At 40.4% G+C, this 22,780-nt stretch overlaps 1 protein-coding gene across 8 annotated transcripts in view; it reads left to right on the top strand.

Annotated features, from left to right (window-relative positions):
• The window catches only part of LOC134212809 (short-chain dehydrogenase/reductase family 16C member 6), a 100,836-nt gene that overhangs the window by 39,909 nt on the left and 38,147 nt on the right, over positions 1-22,780 (top strand). For all 8 annotated transcript variants that reach the window (XM_062690998.1, XM_062690999.1, XM_062690996.1 and 5 more), the window contains one exon: positions 10,380-10,533. In XM_062690998.1, the coding sequence (XP_062546982.1) occupies positions 10,380-10,533 (154 nt within the window). The remainder of the gene's footprint in view (positions 1-10,379; positions 10,534-22,780) is intronic.

The following is a 22,780-nucleotide window of genomic DNA, read 5'->3' as shown; positions in this document are numbered from 1 at the left end:
ATTTTGCAGCTCAATGTAGCTGCCATGGAATTTCGTATAATATTGAAGTTTAGCGGTTCCCTATCCGATAACTATAAAACTGTTGCAACTATCGAATCGCAGTTAAAAAGCGTTGCAATTAAATGACTTTCAGCTGTTGATCGTCTAGTGTACAGAATTTTGTTAGATTTTTTTGTAGCGATAGAAGCAATGATATCGAATCTCGAAAATTATTTCCTGAATAACCTTAATAAATATTTCTAAAATACCTAACAAAAGTAGATACTGTGATTATGAATTAATTAGATCATATTTTTCTAAAAGTCTATTCTGGTTGACGCTTTCGCCTTCAGAAATCAGGTCCACGGTTATTGTTCCAATTTATTTCCAAACATGTGGGACTAAATAGATATCTACTCAGAAAATCAAAAATTTCGTCCCATTTCAGATCGCTTGCGATTCTGCAGGGAGAGCATCGTGCTTGAGTTTTGCATGCAAAATCGCATCGTTCCGCTTATTCGCCAAAAAGGATTTCGCTTAAAAAAAAAATCCAATAAAAGCATAGTTTATGTTACTTATGGATTTATTTTCCATTGTTTTAAGGAAGTAAATTCAATTTATTCAACGGAGAATAACACGTAGAAATCAAGCAATGATTCAAACCATAAGTCGAATCATGAACGATTCTCTCTGCCATAAGTCGGGTGGTGTTTGACTCGCGCTTGATTTGAACATTGTATGAGATCTAAGAATTTGAGTTTTCCCAACACTGTTATCGGTATCCAATATCCACACAGTAAAGGATATCTTCTAACTGGAGTTGATTTTCCACAAGATTTTGCTCCGCATGGCATTTAAATGTAGTGATATTTTGGATGTTCCGTTTCGAAATACAAGCAATTACGCACCAGGAAATACATAGAGGCAAAATCTGCTCACAAGATTCCCATGGTAAAACAAACAATAGAGATAATGTAGTCTGAGTCACAGAACATTTTAATCTTGATTTCTATGATACATATGATTGTCGTATAAAACTTAGAATTAGTCTGAATTATAAATTTTAAAAATCTAATAATTTCTTTTAAAATACTAAGTAAAGACTAATAATGTATTCTATTTTTCTGTATTTCGTGGGACATTATCTAGATAATAAGTTGAATGCGGGACGTTTCGCGGGACGCTTTTCAGCGCGGGACAAATAGTGAAAATGCGGGACTGTCCCGCGAAACGCGGGACGTATGGTCACATTACACATCGTTCAAATTGTCAGCACGATTACTCTTTGATCCGATTATTAGCAACCTTGGTTTTAATTGTTCGCGTCTATTACTTTTATCTCCAACATTTGTTAACCAGTTGATGCGCCCTTCTTCAAACAATCCATTCCGTGAAAAACTTGACAAGTATTACAAATTTCATTATTCTTTTTATTGGATCATTCTGCTGGAAGGAGATTCTCATTTTCCCGTGGGTTTCATGTAAGTGTCTCTGCTTACAGGTCCACCACCCCCATTTTTGGCCCTTCATACATCAATATGTTGAATTTTATAAATCATCTGATTACAACGATATAAAAAATAAGAAAAAAAAAGTTTTTGAAATAAAAAGTTCGTTGTACGAGAAAGGCAAAAAAGTCAGAATACATATTCATATTAATCAAAACAATTGTGTTATTATGTATGATACTGCCATCCGTCTTTTTATGTAAGCTTTTCAGAAATCCAGAAGTATATTTCTCGATCTTTGAACCAGAATGAAGCATATTCCCCGATCTAGACCAGAAAATCTCTTGAAGCGCTATTGTTTTTTTTGTCTTTATTAAGGAGACTTTCAGCCCGAGGCTGGCTCGTCTCCCTAAGCGCTATTGGTTTTCTATCTCTAAAGGCGTACATCTAAAACTAGCTGGCATTGAAGAAAGGTCCTATCTCGTCCAGGATATGGAATTTTATTTATTTATTTATTTGTTCATACAGGAGTCTGATGAAATACAAACAGTAGTATAATCATGATCAAATCGTTTGTCAGATATGGCCAGTGCTATCGGCAGGTGCCTTGCTACAATAGATGGTAGTATCATCATCATCATCTTCATCATCATCATCATAATAAGATGAGTAGAAGACAAATGATCATGTTTCTGATTACTGAAAAAGATTCCTATGTGGTAGTGAAATTGCACTTGGTATTAAATATGAAAAGGCAATATCTAATTGATTTGAAAGCATCAAAATAAGCTTGATATGAACAACAACGGAGAACCACCTAAATATCAATCAAAGCAATCGTGGTACTTCGCGGTCAAAGATATGTCGTCATTTATCACGTACTGGAGTGACAGACAGTTTATCAGCAGACTTCCGCTTGCCTAGCAGCATCAGCATGATAATCTCCACAATTCCCATCAGCGTTCGAGAAGGATTCTCATCAGAATCCGAGAGGAATTCTCATCCGAATCCGAGAAGAATTCTCATTGAAATTTCTAAAGAATTCTTTTCAGAATCATCGAAGAATTTCAAACGGAATCCAGATGAATTCACACTGGATTCCTTTCGGTATCATTGAAGGATACCTATGGAAATGTGTGATACCCTTCATAATCCATGGAAGATTCGCTTCAGAATATCTCGTTGATTTGCTTCGGAATTGCTGCGGAGTCGTTCGAAGATTTGCTTCTGAATTCTTTGACGATTTCTTTCAGAACACTTTGACGATTTGCTTCGGAATTCCTTAAATATTTAATTCGGAGTCTCTCGACGTTTTGCCTTGGAAATCCTCAATGATTTGCTTCGGAATTCCTCGACGATCGGAATCCCTCTGACGATTTGCTTCGAAATCCCTCGACGAATTGCTTTGAAATCCTTGGATGATTTGCTTCAACATCCCTGGAGGATTTTTTTTTGCGGAATCATTCGACAATTTACTTCAGAATACATCGATGGTTTGCTTTGGAATTCCTCGAGGATTCAGTTCGGACTCCCTCGACGATTTACTTCGGAGTCCCTCGACGAATTGCTTCAAAATCCTTCGACGATTTGTTTTGAAATCCCTCAACGATCAACCTCGACATCCCCAGAGGATTCCCTTCGGAATCACTAGGGGATTCTTTACGGGATCATTTGACGATTCGCTTTAGAATACATCGACGGTTTGCTTTGGAATTCCTCGAAAATTTAAGTCGGACTCCCTTGACGATTTACTTCGGAATCCCTCGACGAATTGCTTCAAAATCATTTGACGATTTGCTTTAGAAAATTCTTTACAGAATCCCTGGAGGATTAATTCGGAGTCCCTCGACAATTTGCATCGGGATCCATCGACAGATTGCTTTGGAATCCTTCGACGATTTGCTTCTACTTCCCTTCGGAATTCCTGGAGGATTCCATTCGGATTCTCTGGAACATTCCCGTCTGAATCCCCGAGATTCTTCTCGGAATCCCTGAAATATTCTCGTTGGAATCAATAAAGGATTCTCATTGGAATTCTTGGAAGATGCTCGTCGGAATCCCTGGAGGAACTTTGCATTATTTTGTTTTTCATTTGAGCTAGATAGAATATTTATGAAATATGCAATGTGAAATATTCATTGCCCAAATGGGAACCTGACGGCGATCCATCACAAATTGTCCTTTGAGTGGGTGAGACAAAGCCGTGCGCTACTACACTTAGACGCAATAGCCATACGCTATCAATTTGAGTCGTTGTAGCAATCATCGGCAGGTAAACAAATACACTTCGATACTGTGGGCTATAACAGAAAGCACGTGCTAAAGAAAAGAGAATATGGATGAGTGTGATTGATCCGCAATTGCCTTAAGTGGTTGGATCTGATTTATCATATTTTTCTTCTTTTTCTTCTTCTTAGGCCGATACAAATATTCAAAATCTATTTTGTCTACCTCCCCCCCCCCTCGGATTTTTTTGCCAAAAAATAATATTTTGTGGGGGCAACAAAATAAAATTTGGATAATTTTGAGGATTTTCAAAACATTCTTTAACAAATCCGAGGAGTTTTTTGATTTTTTTCATTTTAATATTTATTTTTTATTATCCCCCCCCCTTGACCTTTCGGAGACCAGTAGGACAAAAAGTCAATTAAATATTTGTAACGGCCTTATTGGAATTACATCCCACTCCGAAACATGTTCGAGAATTTTTGAAAAGAAACTCAAAATAGAGAAAATAGATGAAGGGGCTATAGTCCCCCCTAGGCATCGGATCTAGTTACGCCAATGCGTTAAACAGTGACATAGATTGCATTCGACTTATGAGCATAAATTAAACTATGGCGTTCAATCGAACTAAAAGTAAAGGAGTTTTTATCAGCCCATGCCTGTATACATACAATCAAAGATGAGAGCTTGATTGCAAAATGGTTTGTCAGGATGTTGGCTTTGCAGAAAAAAATATTGGAAATCATATTTCATATCTGAGAGCATGTGAATGAATCGAAAGTGAATAAATTCTATTCCACATTGCTTGATAATTCTGTACACTCAATTATGTTTAGTAATCATGTGCGCATCACAAGTGATCATTTTCTATGTGTATGGGATGTTCAAAGTTCTTCTAACACAACTCAGTACAATAAGCATATGCATAAAAAGCATTGGGACAGAAGGTCGAAACACATCAGGTCGAATGGACAAAAGTTCGAAGGTACAAAAGGGACAAAAGGTTGAAAACTGAAAAATAAAAAAAATGATAATTCTGTACACATGTCAAAATATACGACAGCAAGTTTGGAAACAGGCTTCTAAATCAAAATTCCATATAACTTATAACATTTCCCAGAAAATGCTCCTATTTTATTTCATGGGCAGTTCTTTAACCAATGAGCATGCTGCAGCCACTGTGCGATCATTGTATAATTTTTATCAGTTTTCGGGACGGTGAAACTAAATGATTAGTAATTGTTATATCGTGCATTTGTATAGCACGTGGCGCTTCTGTCAAAAGAAGCACGATCCTTCATAATTTGCAGAAACCACCCGGCGAGCATTGTGTGGAGTTTGCGAGTGCACGTTTGAGTGAAACACGGCGTTAGTTTTGGTACTTTTGAAACAATGTCGTAAAATGTACTCTTTCGCATCTAATCAACGCGAGTTCCTATACATTACCTTCCTAATAAATCAAAATTTTCTTTCCAATGTAGATCATGAAGAAACAGAAGATTGTCAGTCTTTTGTTGCAATGACTGTTGAATTGATTTTCCACTCCTCATCCTGTATTAGATATGGATGTTATTGGTTTTAATTAAACCCAGGGAGCTGACAAACATCCTAGACCGTACCGAAAATCGAACTCGTCATCTCCGGATTGTTAATAATCATATGCGCATCGTTCTACAAAACGATCTTGAGCACAAATTAAAGTATGTACCAGATAAATAAGAACTTTTATAATACAGACATACAGAATGCTCAAGTCTTGGGAACATCTGTGATATATTTTCATGGATGAAAACAAATTGAGGAAAAAGTTATAAACAAACAAATGCGGCGGAGAAATTCAGCCAACCAACCCCAGCCAGGGTTTGAACAGATGCAAAATAGTTTTGAAATTTTCAGAGCGAATGTAACCATCAGTTTTCAACATGGCCTTGAGATATTATTATTTCCATATCCTACACGGTTAGAAAAAAGTACCTAATATTAGGTACTTTTCACTCAAATCGGGGGTTCAGTGTGGGAACCCAAAATTAAGTAATTTTTCCTTGAGATTAAGTAAAATTCACTTAATATTAAGTAATATATTCTTACTTTTAAATAGAAACTAACCAAAAGTTAGGTAAATTTTACTCAACTTTTGTAAACATGAGATTACTCAACGTTGGGTTCCCACACTATAATGCCCTTGTTGAGTGGTTTTGCTCTTCATTTTATGACAACAAAAGGAAGAAGGAGGGAGATGCAAGAGAAAAAAGTACCTAAAATTAGGTACTTTTTTCTAACCGTGTAACAAGTCAACGGATTGTTCGGTTGTAATGAAGAGGCACCTATTTCGCGACAGCAAGTTTGCTAAAAACTTGAGGTAAATCAAAGCAAAATTCGTCGGATGTGGTCGGAGTATATAGCTTTTATTATTCCGTTTCGTATAGTTGAATTCCAAATGAAATGGAACGATACTCCGTACCGTCATCCAGCCGACATCTGAATGGTTTCTATTTTCCAGTTATTGCATAATTGTGAAAGCAATTTCAATGTAGCACCACGCTTTGATCTTTTAGGCTGCAACCCATAAAAGCCTTTAAATTGGTTCTAGAGAGCTACGATTTTATCCAGCTAATTTCCCTAAAGTTGTCATAAAGTGTCCCAAATAAACCCTCCGAAATAGTAATGCTTCTACCTGTGAAACAACTGACTGATTTTTAAGAACTTCTTTGATAGGCTTTCTCTGACCCTAAGTGGTTCGATGTTTTAGAGATCCTTCGGAAGGAAACATGGTGCCCTTCCGGGACTAATTCCTAATCACATTACGGCTCTGGTCTTACTCTTAGATTTCTATAACAAATTGTTAGAAGTTTCTCGAATAAATTTGCCACTTCCTGGACGTTTAGGACCTTCAGAAGGATCAATTACTGTCTATCAATGGTCAACGGACGGCCCTTGTATTGATCAGATTGGATCTAAATTTGGTATGATCTCGAAGTTTGTAAAATTATCGATTTTTTTTTGTTTAGTTTTGTTTCCAACCACCATAGGACATGGACATGTTCGTAATTGCGTACCCTTAAGAATGAATCCTATGGAAAAATCTTACAAATATATGTTAAACCAGATGTAATAAACAGGAAAATATAAAATTAAAAGCATATCTCGCTTAATATGTGAAAAGGGCCTACTTCTATAACGTAAACATTTAGAAAACACTGTTCGAAAAAAATGCATCACAATTTCAATTCCCATTTCGCAGATTTAAGATTTTTCGAGAAGCAAAAACTTCTAAAACCCCTTAATTCACACTGTTTCAAGATAAAGTTTCCAAAACGACTTATCTGCTTTTGTAAACAAAGAATCAAACAACGATTTGACGAATCTGATAGCTCTTCCACGCAAATTAACACCATTAATAGGTAGGTGAAGGTTTCCGCTACCTGTTGGTGGTGTTTGTTTACGTGGGGGAGCTATCAGATACGTCAAAATGTCGTTTGAATCTTTGTTTACAAAAGCAGATAAGTCGTTTTGAAAAGTTTTCCTTGGTTTAGTCATCCATTACCTTAATTGCGTCGAAAAACGAACAGTGGGTAATGTCTGTGACATAACCGCTAAGTGGACGTAGGACTTGACTTGACCATGCCTTTAAGATACATAATATGTCCAAATTTCTAACATCAAGTATTTTGGATAAATAATCGGCGTTGCATACCATTCCTTGGCAAAATCTTCTCATCAAACCGACACAGAAATCAAATCTACCTCGAACAAGAATCATCAAAAAAATTCAGGAAGTATCTGTCCGGTGACGAAATATTAGCCTCGACAGTGGCAACCTTCCCACTGAAGGACTGCCTGAAATAAACCACAAGTTGGCTCAGCAGAGGATGTAGACTGTATCTCAGCCCTTCCACTGAAGAGCCTTCTAATCCGTGCGATAGCGACTGAAGGAGAACATTATTTTTAACTCTTAATGCCTTGAAAAAGGCTGTTTGCTTCGGCTAAGTGCAAAAAGTAAGAAACTCGATCTTTTCAAATAACCGCGAATTTCTAGTGATGGTATAAAAAAGACTGAATGCTCTGCGAGCGAATGCATTTTTCTTTTATACCTTATTTTGAATCTTCTCTGCTTCCCAATTGGTGGGCCAATCAGCTAGTGTCTTGTATCCCGCTTCTTTGTCAGCCAAATCGTCATCATCAACGCGTTCGAGAAGGGCTTCTTCTTTTTTACGCTTGTTGCTCGCTGCTGGCGTCTATTTCCTAACGGGACTTTTCGCTAGATACAGGCCAATAAGCCGGGCAAGCGAGCTTAGAATTGCAGTTCAGGTGGGAAGTACGTGTTCTTTTCTGAGACAACATTGTTAGTAGTAGAAGGAAGGAAACACCCGGACATGGGATTTCGGGTGATAAGATTTAGAATTGGTAACATGAGACGATCATTCAGTCACGTTCGCTTTGTGTGCGGTCAGTATCAAACAATGTTTATCTACATATTTTTTTATCAATGCCAAAAAATCCAACATTTGATGAAAAATCGATTGATAGTTTATTAATGTTTGAGCTGTTATCGGTGTTTTTTTTAATCCAAATAAGATTATGTGAGAGATTTGGACATCTTATGAATCTTTAAAGGCATGGTCAAGCGAAGTCCTTCGTCCACTTCGCGGTTAAATCAGAAAAATTATCCACTGTTAGTTTTGACGCTATTTAGGAAATTCACGCATTAAATTTTATCTCTAGAATATTGGATTTGGCACCCAAGTACAATTTCTATCCCAAAAGGTATTGAAAGCATTGATATTGATCTCTATTATTGGCTCTCTGAAGAACCGTTTGTTTTTTGGACATACATGCTGCATCATGTGGCTTTTCTTCAGCCTGTCTCAGCTCAGCCGGCCGGTCTCGGCTCGACTCTGCTGCTGCTGCCGGTATCTGCTCAGCATTGCTGCTTTGTCGGGTCTGTAGGGTGGACTGCTGATGTACTGGCTAGGTTTCGGCTGATGATGGTCGCTTCGATGGTGTCGAGCCGAAAAAGCGGTCGGTGCAGACTTCATTCCCTGCTAAAAGGTGTGAGTGCTGTTCAATCGATGATGCGGTTGCTTCGCTTGTCTCGGTCAGAATGAAAGGAAAAAATCGCGTTGCGCTATTTTATGGCTTCTCGGCAGACCCAGCGGCTGCTCATTCGCTGGTGTCTGCACCAATCAGAACGTGGTAATGGAATGATGCAAGAATTATGCGGTACCCATATTTATAGGTTCCCTTGATCTCAATGCTTTTCATTGAAAACAGTTTCATGCCTATTGAAACAAGTTTTTCGGGTATTATCAAGCATAGACATGGAAGGCATACTTGAAATCTGTCGATTGAGGGGCTTACCGCAGAAATTCGTCCACTGAGACGAACGCTATTAACGTTTAAAATCTTTCAACACAGCGTAACGCGGTCGATTTGAATATTTTGAAATGACACCCGGTATAGTAAAGAGAGACGTAAGTCCTACGTCAATAACAAAAAAGTGAAGAAATCGATAAAAGAAAATTCTATTTTCATTTTTCTCCGGAATAGACCTTCTTGACCAGTCATTCTGTGTTTGCTTGATAGACTCTTTGTTTATGGCATTTTTTAAACGTAAACATGGAATAAGGCTTTTTGGGCTTTTAGAATTTTTCGCTCTAAGCTCGTTCCGATGACGGTTTGGGAAAAAATTCAGTTATCAGCCCCAAAGTTGGAGAAGCCTTATTCCTGACAAAAAAAAACTAATGGCTTGGCATAAAGAATCTACACATATTTTGAAAATAAACCCGATTATTTTAACACGGTTTTTTACACGGATTCTCGAAATAAAACGGATTTTTTTAAACGGATTCTCGAAATAGTAATGGGCCAAACACAATTGGTACGTTTGCGTGCGTTTTGACAGTTTTCCCATGAGAAAACTGTCAAAACGCACGCAAACGTACCAATTGTGTTTGGCCCATAAGGATTTTTTTTACACGGGACATATCCCCCATATGAACAAAGACTCGTATACTTTTTTTATACGGGTTTTTTTTGCACAACGCCGATTTAATGCAAATATTAGTTACAAACTCATTCATACCGCCCATGCAGTAACTGCAGTAGAATAGTAAAATACAGTTATTGCTTTTGATCCTGAAAGTCGACACAAAAATTGATTAAGAAGCGATTTTTACAGGAAAGACTGAACTATTGCATAACTGTGGGAAAATATGGCTGATAGGAATTCATTTACCATTAAAAGTAGTGAACTTGATTGTGAAATTATTGCTTTTTGGCAAAAGTGTTCCATAATTGTGAGGGAAGTGTACTGCCGTTCCAAGCATAGTTGTCCCTTGTCATTTTTAAATAATGACCTTCTCGCTGCCCTGGCGTTCATCAAAAGTATCCATCAATCCATTTGAATACCAGAATGGTATGCTGGATAGTATAGCAATGATGTCTGATAGAGCAATAATTTCTTTTGCAAAATGCGCAACCGCTAGAACAGTGAGAATGGCATCGCAAAAAAACGACATGGGACAACTATGCTTAGCACGGCAGCGTACTTACTCTCGAATTTATTATTTAGACTTCAATTCTGTACTCTTAATTCTTTATCGGTATGATTAATACTAGCAAACGAGCTTATACCAAAGAGCAATCAACACTCAATAACGCATTCACTGACAAGTCCACACTTAAGCCTACATATTAATATTTTCTATCTCTCGTTTTCTCTTGCAGGCCATCTACTACTCATTATTTGGCACACCAAAGAAAGACCTCACCGGAGAGCTTGCTCTGGTCACCGGAGGAGGCGGCGGTCTCGGCCGGTTGCTGGCGCTACGGTTAACCAAACTCGGTGCAAAGGTGATCGTGTGGGACATCAATCAGGATGGTAAGTGACCTTCGATCGCGAGTCTCCATTATCATGCCGGTGGTGGCCGGGTGTTTATAATTCTAATTTACTTCGCAAAGAAGATATTAGGCATGCATTCAGTTGAAAGCTCATATTCTATGGTGTGGTGTAACGTCATCATCGTCGAGAGGGGTTGCATCAAGTGCCCATCACTCTACCTTGATTTATCGCGATAAAAACCAGTCATATTTACGAAGCTTAGCGCTGTACAACACTGTCGACGGCTGCTATGAAATGTACAAACGGTATGTGTATGTCATTTATCGTCTGTTTTACTCCCAGGTGTGTTTGGATCAGTTTGTTATAATGTATGATAAACTTTAGGATTAAGAGACGACAATGATTTTTACTTATTTGGCAGTAGTCGGCTCTTGTTATATATTTATGGGTCTGAGGTACAGTTGTTAGGGGATGCAAACTATTATTCAAGCCGATACATTTAAGCTTTTATCTTCCTTACTTCCCGTCAGCATTTTTGTCTGCTTCCACATATTCATAGAAGGAGCTTTTATTTTCTATACATATTTTATCGACTAGACCTTCAACTCCAGTCTACTTGAAGAGCTGTTCAAACAGTTTGACCAATATAATAAAGACTAGTAACACCTGTCTAACTGTTCATGACCCTCCCCTAATCGCAATTCGTATTTGCGCAATGATTTTACTTACGATCTACATCGTGGTTACCTCATGCGGTAGATGGTTATAATAGTCCAACTACCAAAACTTGAATGAAGTACTCATACCCATAGATGCTTTTTTATATCTAAATTCCACCTAACAGGCTAAAAAAGATTATATTCACCGCAACAAAGTCACATTCAATCATTATTCACCTGAAGGTCAGCTAAAAGTGCTGCGATTGTTGAACGGTACTTATGCCCCAACTTGTAGCCACACTTTGCCGCAGCTCGCGACGCGCCATTGGCCAGTGAGATTGAACTAAAATGCTCAATTGCCTTCCGTCAAGCCATCGCATCGTCAGTTACTTACGGAGCAATCTCCGCTCGCTGGATAGGTACTTAATGATTGATTTTAGTTTGCGTTTGAAGTGGAAAACGTGCAGCGGTGTCAAAATCACTTGCACTTGAGAGAGTGACGAACTCGTACGTACTATGCTAGAGAGCAGAATTTGACGGCCGTCAGACATAGATCAGTCGGGCAGAAGAGGTTGGCAGGCTCATGGACGGTTATTATATGGCAAGTGCTAATGAGGAGATAGCATTATGAAAATTTCGTTGGAGATCATTCAGCGGCGAATGATAAATTTCAGTCACGCTAAACATATTAGCTTTGAATGGGTAGACGTTGAGGGCAACAAAAAATGGCTAAATTGCGAGCTTTCAAATCAAGGGGCATTTCGAATAGATCTCCATACAATACAAACAGGGGATAATAGGCTCTTATCTGGAACAAGCAAAGGCTGCTCAATTATCTATCGGGTTAGAAAATGAATGGTGACCTATGCCTCTTGGGGATATATGAATTTTCATTGAAACTAGTTACAAAGCAATGTGACGGAAATATACTGGGTTTGTGAACGCCGGATATATATTTTTTGCTTTGGCAATGAAAATAAATTCAAGTCTTCAACATCAATGTACTAACAAGAATTGTTACTCAGTCCTTGAATAAAAAATAATTATAGTTGAAGTATTTCTTTAAAATGGCATGGCAAATGCCCATTTCGCGGTCCTTAGTAACGTACCGACCTCATTCCGTCTATCCCTACCTCTCCGTGGTGCCGGCTGGTGTACGACAACCTTAGGGAAGATCGGGTAACCAACACCAGTGGGAGCTATGGTCGTATGCTCCGGGATTAATTGTTTGGGGGGAATGAGGGGTTGGGGGCTTGCTCCTCTCCGGAGGTGCAAATCTTATCGAGCGTCTGTTCTCCATGTTAGGAGCAGCTCACAACAGCGTCTATGCAGGGCCAGCCTTTCAAAACAAACAAGCAACGGACAATCAACTTGTTGGAATCACCCAGGAACGGCTTGGGTAGTAGCAAGGTGACTACTCTTACAAAGACAGGCCAAAATCGGATCAAATTCTGATTGATGGACGGCACTTCTCCGTCAGAACTTATCGTGGCGCTAATATAGACAAGTGGTGAACGTAAACGTAAATAAATTAAAAAAGCTAACATCGACTCCGTCATCAACAATGTCATCAACAACCGATGGCTGCCCCGGTATTCAGACAGATTATGGAGGAAAAGGACGCAACGTGGGCGGTCGCGTTTCAGCAAGGGACCCGGCTGAACTTGGAACGCTATGGAAACGGAGAAAACAGAACCGCCTCATTCAGGAGAATAAATGCCGCGTGCACGCTTAAAATCAATAACACAGAGATCTGTTTGCTTCACACAAAACGGACCAAATGCAGAACAACACCTAGATGAGCCACGGGTTACACAGCCACAAAAATAGCTCGTGTGGTTTTATTGAGGCTTGGATTTCAATATTTTCAACAGTATTTGGTTCCTCATTAAACAAAGAGTACAAACGTTTACATGTTAAAAAGGACCTTTATCACGACCGTACAAGGCATTTTTGTGCCTGTGTAACTGTCGCTCACTAGGTGTTGTTCTGCATTAGGTCCGTTTTGTGTGAAGCAAACACATCTCTGTGTTATTATTTTTAAGCGTGTGGGAGAAGCGGAGTGTGAGGAGATGGAACAGCTGTGCCGTTCTCAAGAAACACGCAAGTTCTATCAGCAGCTCAACGCATCCCGCAAAGGCTTTGTACCGCGAACCCAGATGTACTTGTACAGGGATAAGGATGAAAGTATCTTGACTGACGAACGTGTGGTGATCGAAAGTTTGAAGCAGCCCTTCGAGTGATTTGCACAGGCAGTGAAGCTCAAGGCAGCGGAGGAGGAGACTACGTCAGTTCGGCGGACGATGTAAACCAACCAGCTCCAACCTTGAGAGAAACTAAAAATGCCATCCAACAGCTCAAGAACGGACGGAATTGTCTTCACAAGTTGAAACTACGAACAGCTACCGGAGGAGTGGAAGGAAGGGATCATATGCCTCATCTACAAAAAAAGCAACAAGCTGGAGTGTGAGAACTTTCGAGCCATTACCGTCCTAAATGCCGCTTAGAAAGTAACGGTCGGTTACTGGATCTCGCTTTTGTTAGTAACGACCTCCTGAATATTGTTGATTTTGCGGAAGCACCGGCGCCATTAGTGAAGCACTGCAGGCATCATCCTCCGCTACAGCTTTTGATTCATGCTCCAATTCGCACCTCGATTTCAACGATAGAAGAAATCTATTATGACTATAATCGAGCAAACTTTCAGTCCATGAATCTGTTCCTGGGAAGCATCGATTGGAGGAACTTATTATCAACTTGTGAAGTAAATGACGCCACGGCAATATATTCCAATATCTTGCTTTATGCGATTGACCAGTACGTTCCAAAAAATAGTGAATGAACCAAAACATCCTGCATGATCGAACACGTTGCTGAAAAGACTAAAATCGAGAAAACGACGGGCACTGCGGGTATTTTCTAAGCATAGAAATGTCAACAACAAACGACGTTATACTGTAGCCAACAACAGATACAAACGGCTAAACAAACTGCTTTACTGTGCGTACCAAACAGATATCCAGAATAAGCTGAAGTCTTATCCGAAGCACTTCTGGCGGCATGTGAACGAACAGCGAAAAGAGAAGGGACTTCCATCAACTATGACCAATAGTGTTTCGAATGCTTCTACGGTTGAAGCTATCGCAAAATTATGCCGCTCGCACTTTTGTAGTGTCTTCACTGATGAACGCCTATCCAGTGATGACATTCTTCAAGCAGCTTCCAACATTTTTCAGTATCCAGCATTTGGAAGGTTAACAACTGTTACAATTCAGGAGGTTGAATCGACTGGCAGGAACTTAAAAATCTCAACGAATCCTGGCCCCGATGGAATTTCTTCAATCGTACTACGCAACTGTATATCCTCCGTCTCATTACCACTTGTAACAATATTTAACCTATCACTTTGCAATGGTATTTTCCCTGACATCTGGAAGGAATCCTATGTTTTTCCAATCTTCAAGAAAGGGAACAGAAGAGTAGTTTCAAACTATCGTGGAATCGCATCTTTAAGCGCGGCATCGAAATTATTTGAGAAGTTTATTCTGGATTACATGACATTCAATTGCAGCAGCTACATTTCTGAGCATCAACATGGTTTTACTTCCAACAGATCAACGGTTACGAACCTGATATATTATACTTCCTCGATTGTTCGCGAGATGGAAAACGGTTATCAAACAGATGCCATCCATACTGATTTCTCTGCAGCTTTTGATAAAATCAATCACTAGATTGTAGTAGCATAGCTGGCACGTCTTGGTTTTGAGGGAGATTTTCTCAAGTGGATTGAATCATATCTAGACCAACATTTGAAAAGGGCGTAACAGCCAAAATTTATTCCTTCTCATTCTTTGTCCACATATATAGCTATATATGTAGACGATGATTCAGAAGGAATAGATTTTGGCTGTTACGCCCTTTTCAAATGTTGGTCTAGATATTTGACCAAACGCTGTATGTCTGTAAAAATCGGTAATCACTGGTCGTCTACATTTGACGTCTACAGTCACATCAGGGGTTCCACAAGGAAGTCATCTTGGGCCGTTTATATTCCTACTGTACCTCAACGACGTAAATTTGCTTCTAAGCTGTTGCAAGCTGTCATTCGCAGATGATTTTAAATTGTATTTTACCATAAAATGTGCTGCCGATGCAATGTACCTACAAGATCAACTAAACATTTTTGTTGGCTGGTGCGAAACGAACAGAATGGTGCTCAATCCTTCAAAATGTTCGGTAATAACTTTTACACGCAAGCATCAACCTTTTCTTTATGACTATCATCTGAAAGGTTCAATATTGAAGCGAGAGTCCGTTATTAAAGACTTGGGTATTCTATTGGATTCGAAATTAACGTTAAAGGACCACATTTCATACGTAACATCGAAAGCATCGGCTCAGCTAGGCTTCATCTTCCGTGTGGCTAAAGGGTTTAGAGACGTATATTGCCTGAAATCTCTGTACTGTTCCTTAGTCCGTTCTTTACTTTAATACGGCTCGATTGTGTGGTCTCCATTCCACCAGAATGCCATTCAAAGAGTTGAAACAGTGCAGAAAAAGTTTATTAGGTTTGCGCTTAGATTTTTGTCGTGGAGCGATCCAGGAAACCTCCCTCGATATGAAGATCGATGCTGTATTCTGTTGATATAAAAGATGAAAAGGTTTTGCGCCCATTTGAGAGAGAGTTCTTGTATGTTCAACTCAAAAGGGCTTTTCCCTCCTCCCAAAATAAAAAAATAAAAAATAAAATAAAATAAAAGTGATATCCCAGATTATATTCCGTCGTCTATCACTAATAGTGAATTCGGGGAAGGTTATCAAGCCGGCTCGACCATAGACCAGATTTACTGTAGGTACGGCAAATCCTTCTAAAATGCCGTGAATATCAGGTCCTAACGCATCAAAATTTTATAGTTCATTATTTATTTTTTCAACTGTTAATTTATATTTTTGTTCGTATAATAGTGTAACCAAATACGAATCACGCGTGTTGCACTATTGATACAGGGTCAAGTGTATTTAGGTTAATTGGGAAGAAGAAAAAGAAGTTGGATAAAATGATTGAGAAAGTAATGTTAAGGTATTAATTCGGTTCACCACAATCACCAAAAATTTATTAAATTCAATAAATAAATTCAACTAGTTCGACAAATTTTTCAAATCCATCTGAGAATAATCCTATTCTGCAATGCCAAGCTTGAAAAGCCAGGCCCCACGTTGGACGCCAAAATGTAACGATCTCTTCATTCCGCTAAGCAAACGGCTTAAACGCCACCTTCTGATTGAAAGGACCGTTAGCTTGAGTCTCAAACACCAGACTTGAAACCTCCTTCTCAGGGCAGGTAAATTAAGTTATCTTAGAATCGAAGTTGCAATCAGACCCCAAACGTCTCAAATAAACTAAACCGAGCCAAATTTTATGCAAAATAATAATAATAATAAATAAATAAATAAATAAGTAGAAATTAAGATATAAATTCTCTAAATTAACCAATGGGGGAAAAACGTAGTTACTATAATGAACCCAAACCAATCTTAATTTACTAATAATTTAGTTCGTGACGTTAAAAAAACTAGGGGAGTAGCCTAATTAATCTAGAAGTAAGTTTATTATAATTCAAATCCAATGCGCAGTTAAATTCAGTTAAATATATTCTAATTTATCGAGTTTAAATTTATACTTTAAATTGACTGCAAAATTTTATGATTACGAAACGAATTAAGGCAAACCTATTGTCCCTACTGTAACGACATATTGTTTTCATAGTTACTAGTCACTTTTGGATTTAGCGATTTATTGTGGACTTTGGACCGGTCTAACCTTAGCTCGGGTCAATCCCTCGTCGGATGTCCCACGGGGTCCGATTGATGGTTCGAGCTTTTTGGAGGCCAACTCACCGGGTTTACACGCACCGGGTCGCAAACTGGCAAACTACAGTGGGCTGGTATCACCACAAGACTCGCGCGCCAGCGTCAAATAAGGGTAAATGCGTCCCTTCGATGTGGAGTGACGAGCTTTCCGCACTATTGCTCACGCCGCACGGCTTATTGACGGACGAGTACTTGCGGGTTGAGAACCACTGCTGAGTCCTTGTAGGAAAATCCCAGACTTGACGTCTACGTTGATTGGGCAGTTTGGCCTGTTAAACACGGAGTTTCACAATATGCTAACTTGAGTTAAGTATTAGACTAATAAGGCTTACCTGAATTTGAATCTATTTTAGGTTTATTCAAACAGACACTTTCTTTTTAGAATCTAACTCGATGAATTAAGAATCTAGTTTCGAAACAAAATCAAATGATTTAAAATGATAATTAAAGCTAATCACTCCCGAGGCTTACTTCGAATTTAATTTTTCAATCGCGCAGTTTAAAGATGGATGATTCGATACTACTTTGCTTTCTCGTGGACTTAACGATCCGTTCTCGACTTTGCACTCCACTTTAATGAAAAAGCACACGCGACCGATATTGGGTAGCGCTAATTGTTCACGACGCCATTCCTCTAAACCTCCATGGATTTGGCTGAAAATTGGTCAGGAGACTACATTTAAGATACTCATTGAAATAGAGGGGTGGCACTTTGAATCTGGAATACTTTTGAAAATGGTGAACATGTCTAAAGGGTTCTTAATAACGCTACAGATCAACACCATCATCGAAGGGGATTCGGGCCTGGCAAGTGGAGGGCCTGTGCAGACAAGGAATTCGCCGCTTACGCTACAACTGCCCGAATCTCCGTCTATCGTGGAACAGAGGGGAGAGGATATTCCGATGGGACCAAAGGGGGCCATTCCGAAAATCCCGCTGACTGTGAACGGAGGTCAGAGCTCAGTGGACGAAACTGGTCCGAGGGTTCAACAAGGGAATACCGCAGATCCACCAACGGATATTTCGGTGCCACGAGATGAATGGGAAGAGATGCGAGCAATGGTAGCAGACTTAACGAGGAAACTAGCGCAAAATGAGAGTCAGGGATGAAGTATAAATCCTTCGGTCCAAGTCTCAAACCGAGAACCACTGCAAAATACGCCAGCAGTTCTAGTGAGAAGAACGGGTAGGGGCAACAGGGTTTTCCAAACAGGCAGCCGTGAATCAGACTATAGCTATGGTGGTGGTTGGAACAACGGTGCCAATGAAGAGCGAATGAAAGGGGCAGCTGAAAGATACGCAGAACAAGAAAGAGTAGAGTAATGGAAGTTGAGGTTTACAGGAGAACCGCGATCAGTGATTTCCTCTACAAGGCGAAAAAAGTCGCCGAAAGGTAGGGCTTAACCAAGGGAATTTTGCTGAGGGACGTCCCTATGCTGTTGGAAGGCGCCGCCTCAGACTGGTTTTTCACGTTTGTCGACGACCTGCTGGCCACATGGGAAGAATTCGAAACGTCGATCTCCTACCGGTTTGGGATTCCAAATAAGGATCAGGGAATACGTTCCAAAATACACGAACGGAAACAACTGAGAGGGGAACCGTTAATAGCTTTGGTAGCGGAAATTGTAAAATTGAATCGATTATTATCAGGTTTCCAACGCCGAGCAATCAGCCACTTAGAGGCAGAAGCAAGTGGCTATGTCAGCGATCAGTCCTTAAACGCTATTAACACACGAGTGAATAGGAGTTTCTCACAAGAAAATAGGCAGAGCAACCAACGAGAACAATTCAAAATTCGGCAACGATACTGAGCTGCTGGAACTGCCTAGGTCAGGGACACGGTTGGAGACAATGTTCTCGGCCAAAAGCCGTATTTTGTTACGGATGTGGGAACCTGGGAAGGACTATTCGTTGTTGCGAGCGTTGTGCAAATAGTTCACATGCTGCAGCAAACAGTCAGGGACACGAATAGAGGGTTTCACGATTGAACCATCTGGCGAATCGCTAAATCCAGAGAATATAGAAGACAATGATTCGAATCGATCAATCACGAGATATTCTGGTGTACGAGGTAGATTCCGTTCCAGACTCAGATTCGATCGAAACGGAACCGAGATGGAGAGAAAACAGCTGACCGAGGCGATTAAATGCTTCGAAATGACGTCAAACAGTAAACTAGGCAAAACACATCTGATAACACATGAGATCGAGCTGCTAGAAGGGGCCAAGCCACGTAATCCGCCAATGTTTAGATGTTCACCATACGTGCAGAAGGCAAAACGAAAAGGAGGAGAGGTTCAAACGACTGGATGCGATAGAGGAGTGCAGGAGAATGGGAAGGTGAGAGTCTGCTTACACTCACGGAAAATCAATAAGCTGACGGTCAAGGACACTTACCCACTGTGGAATATGCATACAGGTGTGCGCCACCGCAGACATTTTTTTCATCGGCGCGCCACCGTTTTAAATTTGTCACGCCGGTGGTCTATAATTTTCCAAGCCGATTCAAAATTGAAGAAGTCCGCATAATTTTCCGATTTATCTCTACAACATCTCGTTAGAGCTCCAGAGAATTTTTCGTGGAAATATCAATGATATCCTTAAACATTCCATACATTTTCCCGTTGAAATCCAAAAAAATCTCGTTGAAATAGAATTATACGACCAGCATTATTCCTGTACAATTTATATAGCTAGACTTGCTTGTTGGTAAGGCCGAAAGTTGTTTGGCCTAATATACTAGTTTTGGCTGAATCCCATCTAGTCTAAAATTATTTGGCCGAACATGTATTTTGGTCGTTCCTTAACCATTCCTTTGGCCGAAAAAAAGAGTCGCTGAATAGTTTAATTTGCCGAAAGGGTTATTTGGCCGAAATCGACATTCGACTACAATTATCGTTCGGCTGCATTTGTCATTTTGCCAAAAAAGCAGTTTAGCTGAATAGGTCATTTGGCAGAAAATACCCTTTGACTGAAATGTTTGTTTTGCAGAAAAGACACGTTCGGGCCAATTGACTCTTTCTGCCAAACAAGCATTTCTACCAAACGGCATTTTCGGCCAAATGTTCTAGTCGGTCAAATGACTTTTTCTGCCAAACGATAATTTCGGCCAAATGACATTTTCAGCCAAAATAAACTGTTAGGACAAACAACTTTTTCGGTCAAATTAACAATACGGCAGAATGAGCCTTCCGGCTGTTTGTCGCTTTCCACCAAATAACATTTTCGGTTAAACCATTTTCGACCTAATCGTTTGGGAAAACGTTTAATTCGGCCTAATGGAATTTAGCTAGATGACTTTTGGTCTAATCTGTTATTCGAAAAATGGCTTTTCGTCGAATGACTCTCGGTTCAACGACAGGTAGGGCCATTTGGCCGATAGACACATAAGGCCGAAAGGTGTTTGGCCGAATATGTCGTTTGGCCGAACAAACCATTAGGCCAAAACTCAGCTGGCAGACAATTTTATTTAGCTGAAATGGACACACAGCCGAAAAAGTCGTTCGGCCGACTGGCCATTTGGCCGAAAAAGACGTTTGGTCAAAAAATTGTTTGGCCGAAATGGTCGTTTGGCAGAAAGGCCATTTGGCCGAAAATGTTGTTTAGCCAAACGGGTTGATATTTTGATCATATTACCCGTTCAGTAATCAGCATATTGCCGTTGGACCAAACGACATTTTCGACCAAATGGCCCTGTCTGTCAAACAACCATTCCGGCTGAACGAAATTTTCGGCCTTATTCGGCCCCTTTCGGCAAAACGACCATTTCAGCCAAACGACGTGTTAGGGAAGAGTGCTTTTTCGTCCAAACTACCAATTCGGTTGTATGTCGCTTTGGCCAAATCAAATTTTTGGCCAAACTGTTTTCCGTTGTATAACCGTTTTGCCCAAACGTTCCTTTCGGTCAAATACAATTCGGCTTGATGATTTTCAACTTAACGTATTATTCGGCCAAATGGCTTTCGCTAAATGATTTTCGGACCCTTTCTCTTTTTTAACAATTTTCCATTGAATTTCCGAAGAATTTCTTATGGACAATACAAAGAATTCAATGTAGAAATCCAAAGAAATTCCCTCAAAAATCCCACTTTTTTCGTTGAAATACCGAATGGTTTCCCGTAAAAATTAAAAAAAAATCACGTAGTTTTGGTTAAAATTTCGTAAAATTCATCGTGGAAATTCTGAAGAATTTTCCATAGAAAATTTGAAAAATCCCTTGCAAATTCCAATGAATTTCCTATGAAAATTTCGAACAATTTGTCGTTGAAATCAAATTTTTTGGTTGATGTTCACATTTTGAACAATCTCCCGCGGAAAATCTGAATATTTTCTGTGTAAATTTTTAAGAATGCTCAACATAAACTTACCTTCTATTTTCTGAACATTTTCCTGTAGAAACTTGAAGCAATAAGGTAACAGTCAAAAGGTAGCTAAATCTGGGAGGGTACGATTGGCAGAACATGTTGCAAGAATGCCGGACAGCAACCCTGCAAATATGGTGTTCGCTTCCGACCCGACAGGCACACAGGGGGGCAGCAGGGACAGCAGGGACAGCAGGGACAGCATGGACCATGTCCAAGGGCTTGACGACCCCTCCCCAGCTGTCTGTGAGTCAGGGAGAACTGCCTAGGGCGTGGTGGGATTTAGCAGTGGGCTCTGCTACAATCCCTCCCAAAAAACCACAAGTGCCCGTAATCAGACTCTATCAAAGCGACTGTGTGCCGCTTCAAAAGCACAAGCCCAGGGAGGGCCAATTGGCATGGGGAGTGTTCCTACTTCGGTAGGGTAGCGCGTGAGCTGCTTCGGCAGGGAGTGAGTGATCTGGTTGTGCTGAGGCAGGAGTGTCATAGCGTGTCGCCGCTATTGTCACCTCGAAGCGCAGCAGAAGTCTGAGTATGGACTGCACATGCTGAGGTAGGAGTCGAGGTAGCTATCGACACCTCGAGGCATGGCAGTGGAGTGTTAGAGTGAGCACCCGAAAAAGGGTCACATGGAGCGAATGGTCTTTGGAGAAGCTGCTTCGGCGGCAGGGTAGCAGTGGGTTGTACCCACACACCTACAGTTGTGCACATGTGGTGCATGGGGAGTGTCCCTGCTTCGGCAGGGTAGCGTGTGGTCTGCTTCGGCAGTGGTGTGATTGATCTGCTCGTGCTGAGGCAGGAGTGTCGTAGCGTAATATCTGTAGGCCCAGGCAGTTACCGCTATTGACACCTCGAGGCATGGCAGCGGAGCGCCCGGGAGAGCATCCAAGTAAGACTCAAATGGAGTGAATGGTGTGCGAGCACCCAAGTCAGTCTAGCATGGGACGGGTGCCTGTGTGAGCGATAACGAGCGAGTACGTTTAGTACTGCCATCCCCCAGAAGTAGTACTGGGAGGTAGTTCCTGGGGGAAACGATGGTGGAGCCCAAGGGAGCTTAGTCGGTATTACCGGTATGGTCGAGTCCGACACTCCAGTACACTTCCGTGTGGTAGTTTGGCAACTACAATGCACGTGTACTGGGTTAGTGTGTAAATGCATTCTCCCTTGTAAAAAAAAAAAGGGCACACAAATTTCTCACGTCGCTGGTGGGCTAATTTGTGCCCGTCCACGCTATCCAGCGCTATCGAATAGAAGAAGAGGATTCTCTAGTTCTGTCAGCCCACCAGTAACGTGAGAAGGTCTTGTTTACAAAAGCAGTTTCGCCCTTTTGAAATGTTGGTGTCCATTTGAAAGCTACTTTAAGGCTCCAGGCTCCAGACCTAAGCGATTTCA

The sequence above is a fragment of the Armigeres subalbatus genome, chromosome 2, assembly GCF_024139115.2.
Source record: "Armigeres subalbatus isolate Guangzhou_Male chromosome 2, GZ_Asu_2, whole genome shotgun sequence".
NCBI classification, from domain to species: Eukaryota; Metazoa; Arthropoda; class Insecta; order Diptera; family Culicidae; genus Armigeres; species Armigeres subalbatus.
This window is presented reverse-complemented; position numbering and strand designations above follow the sequence as displayed.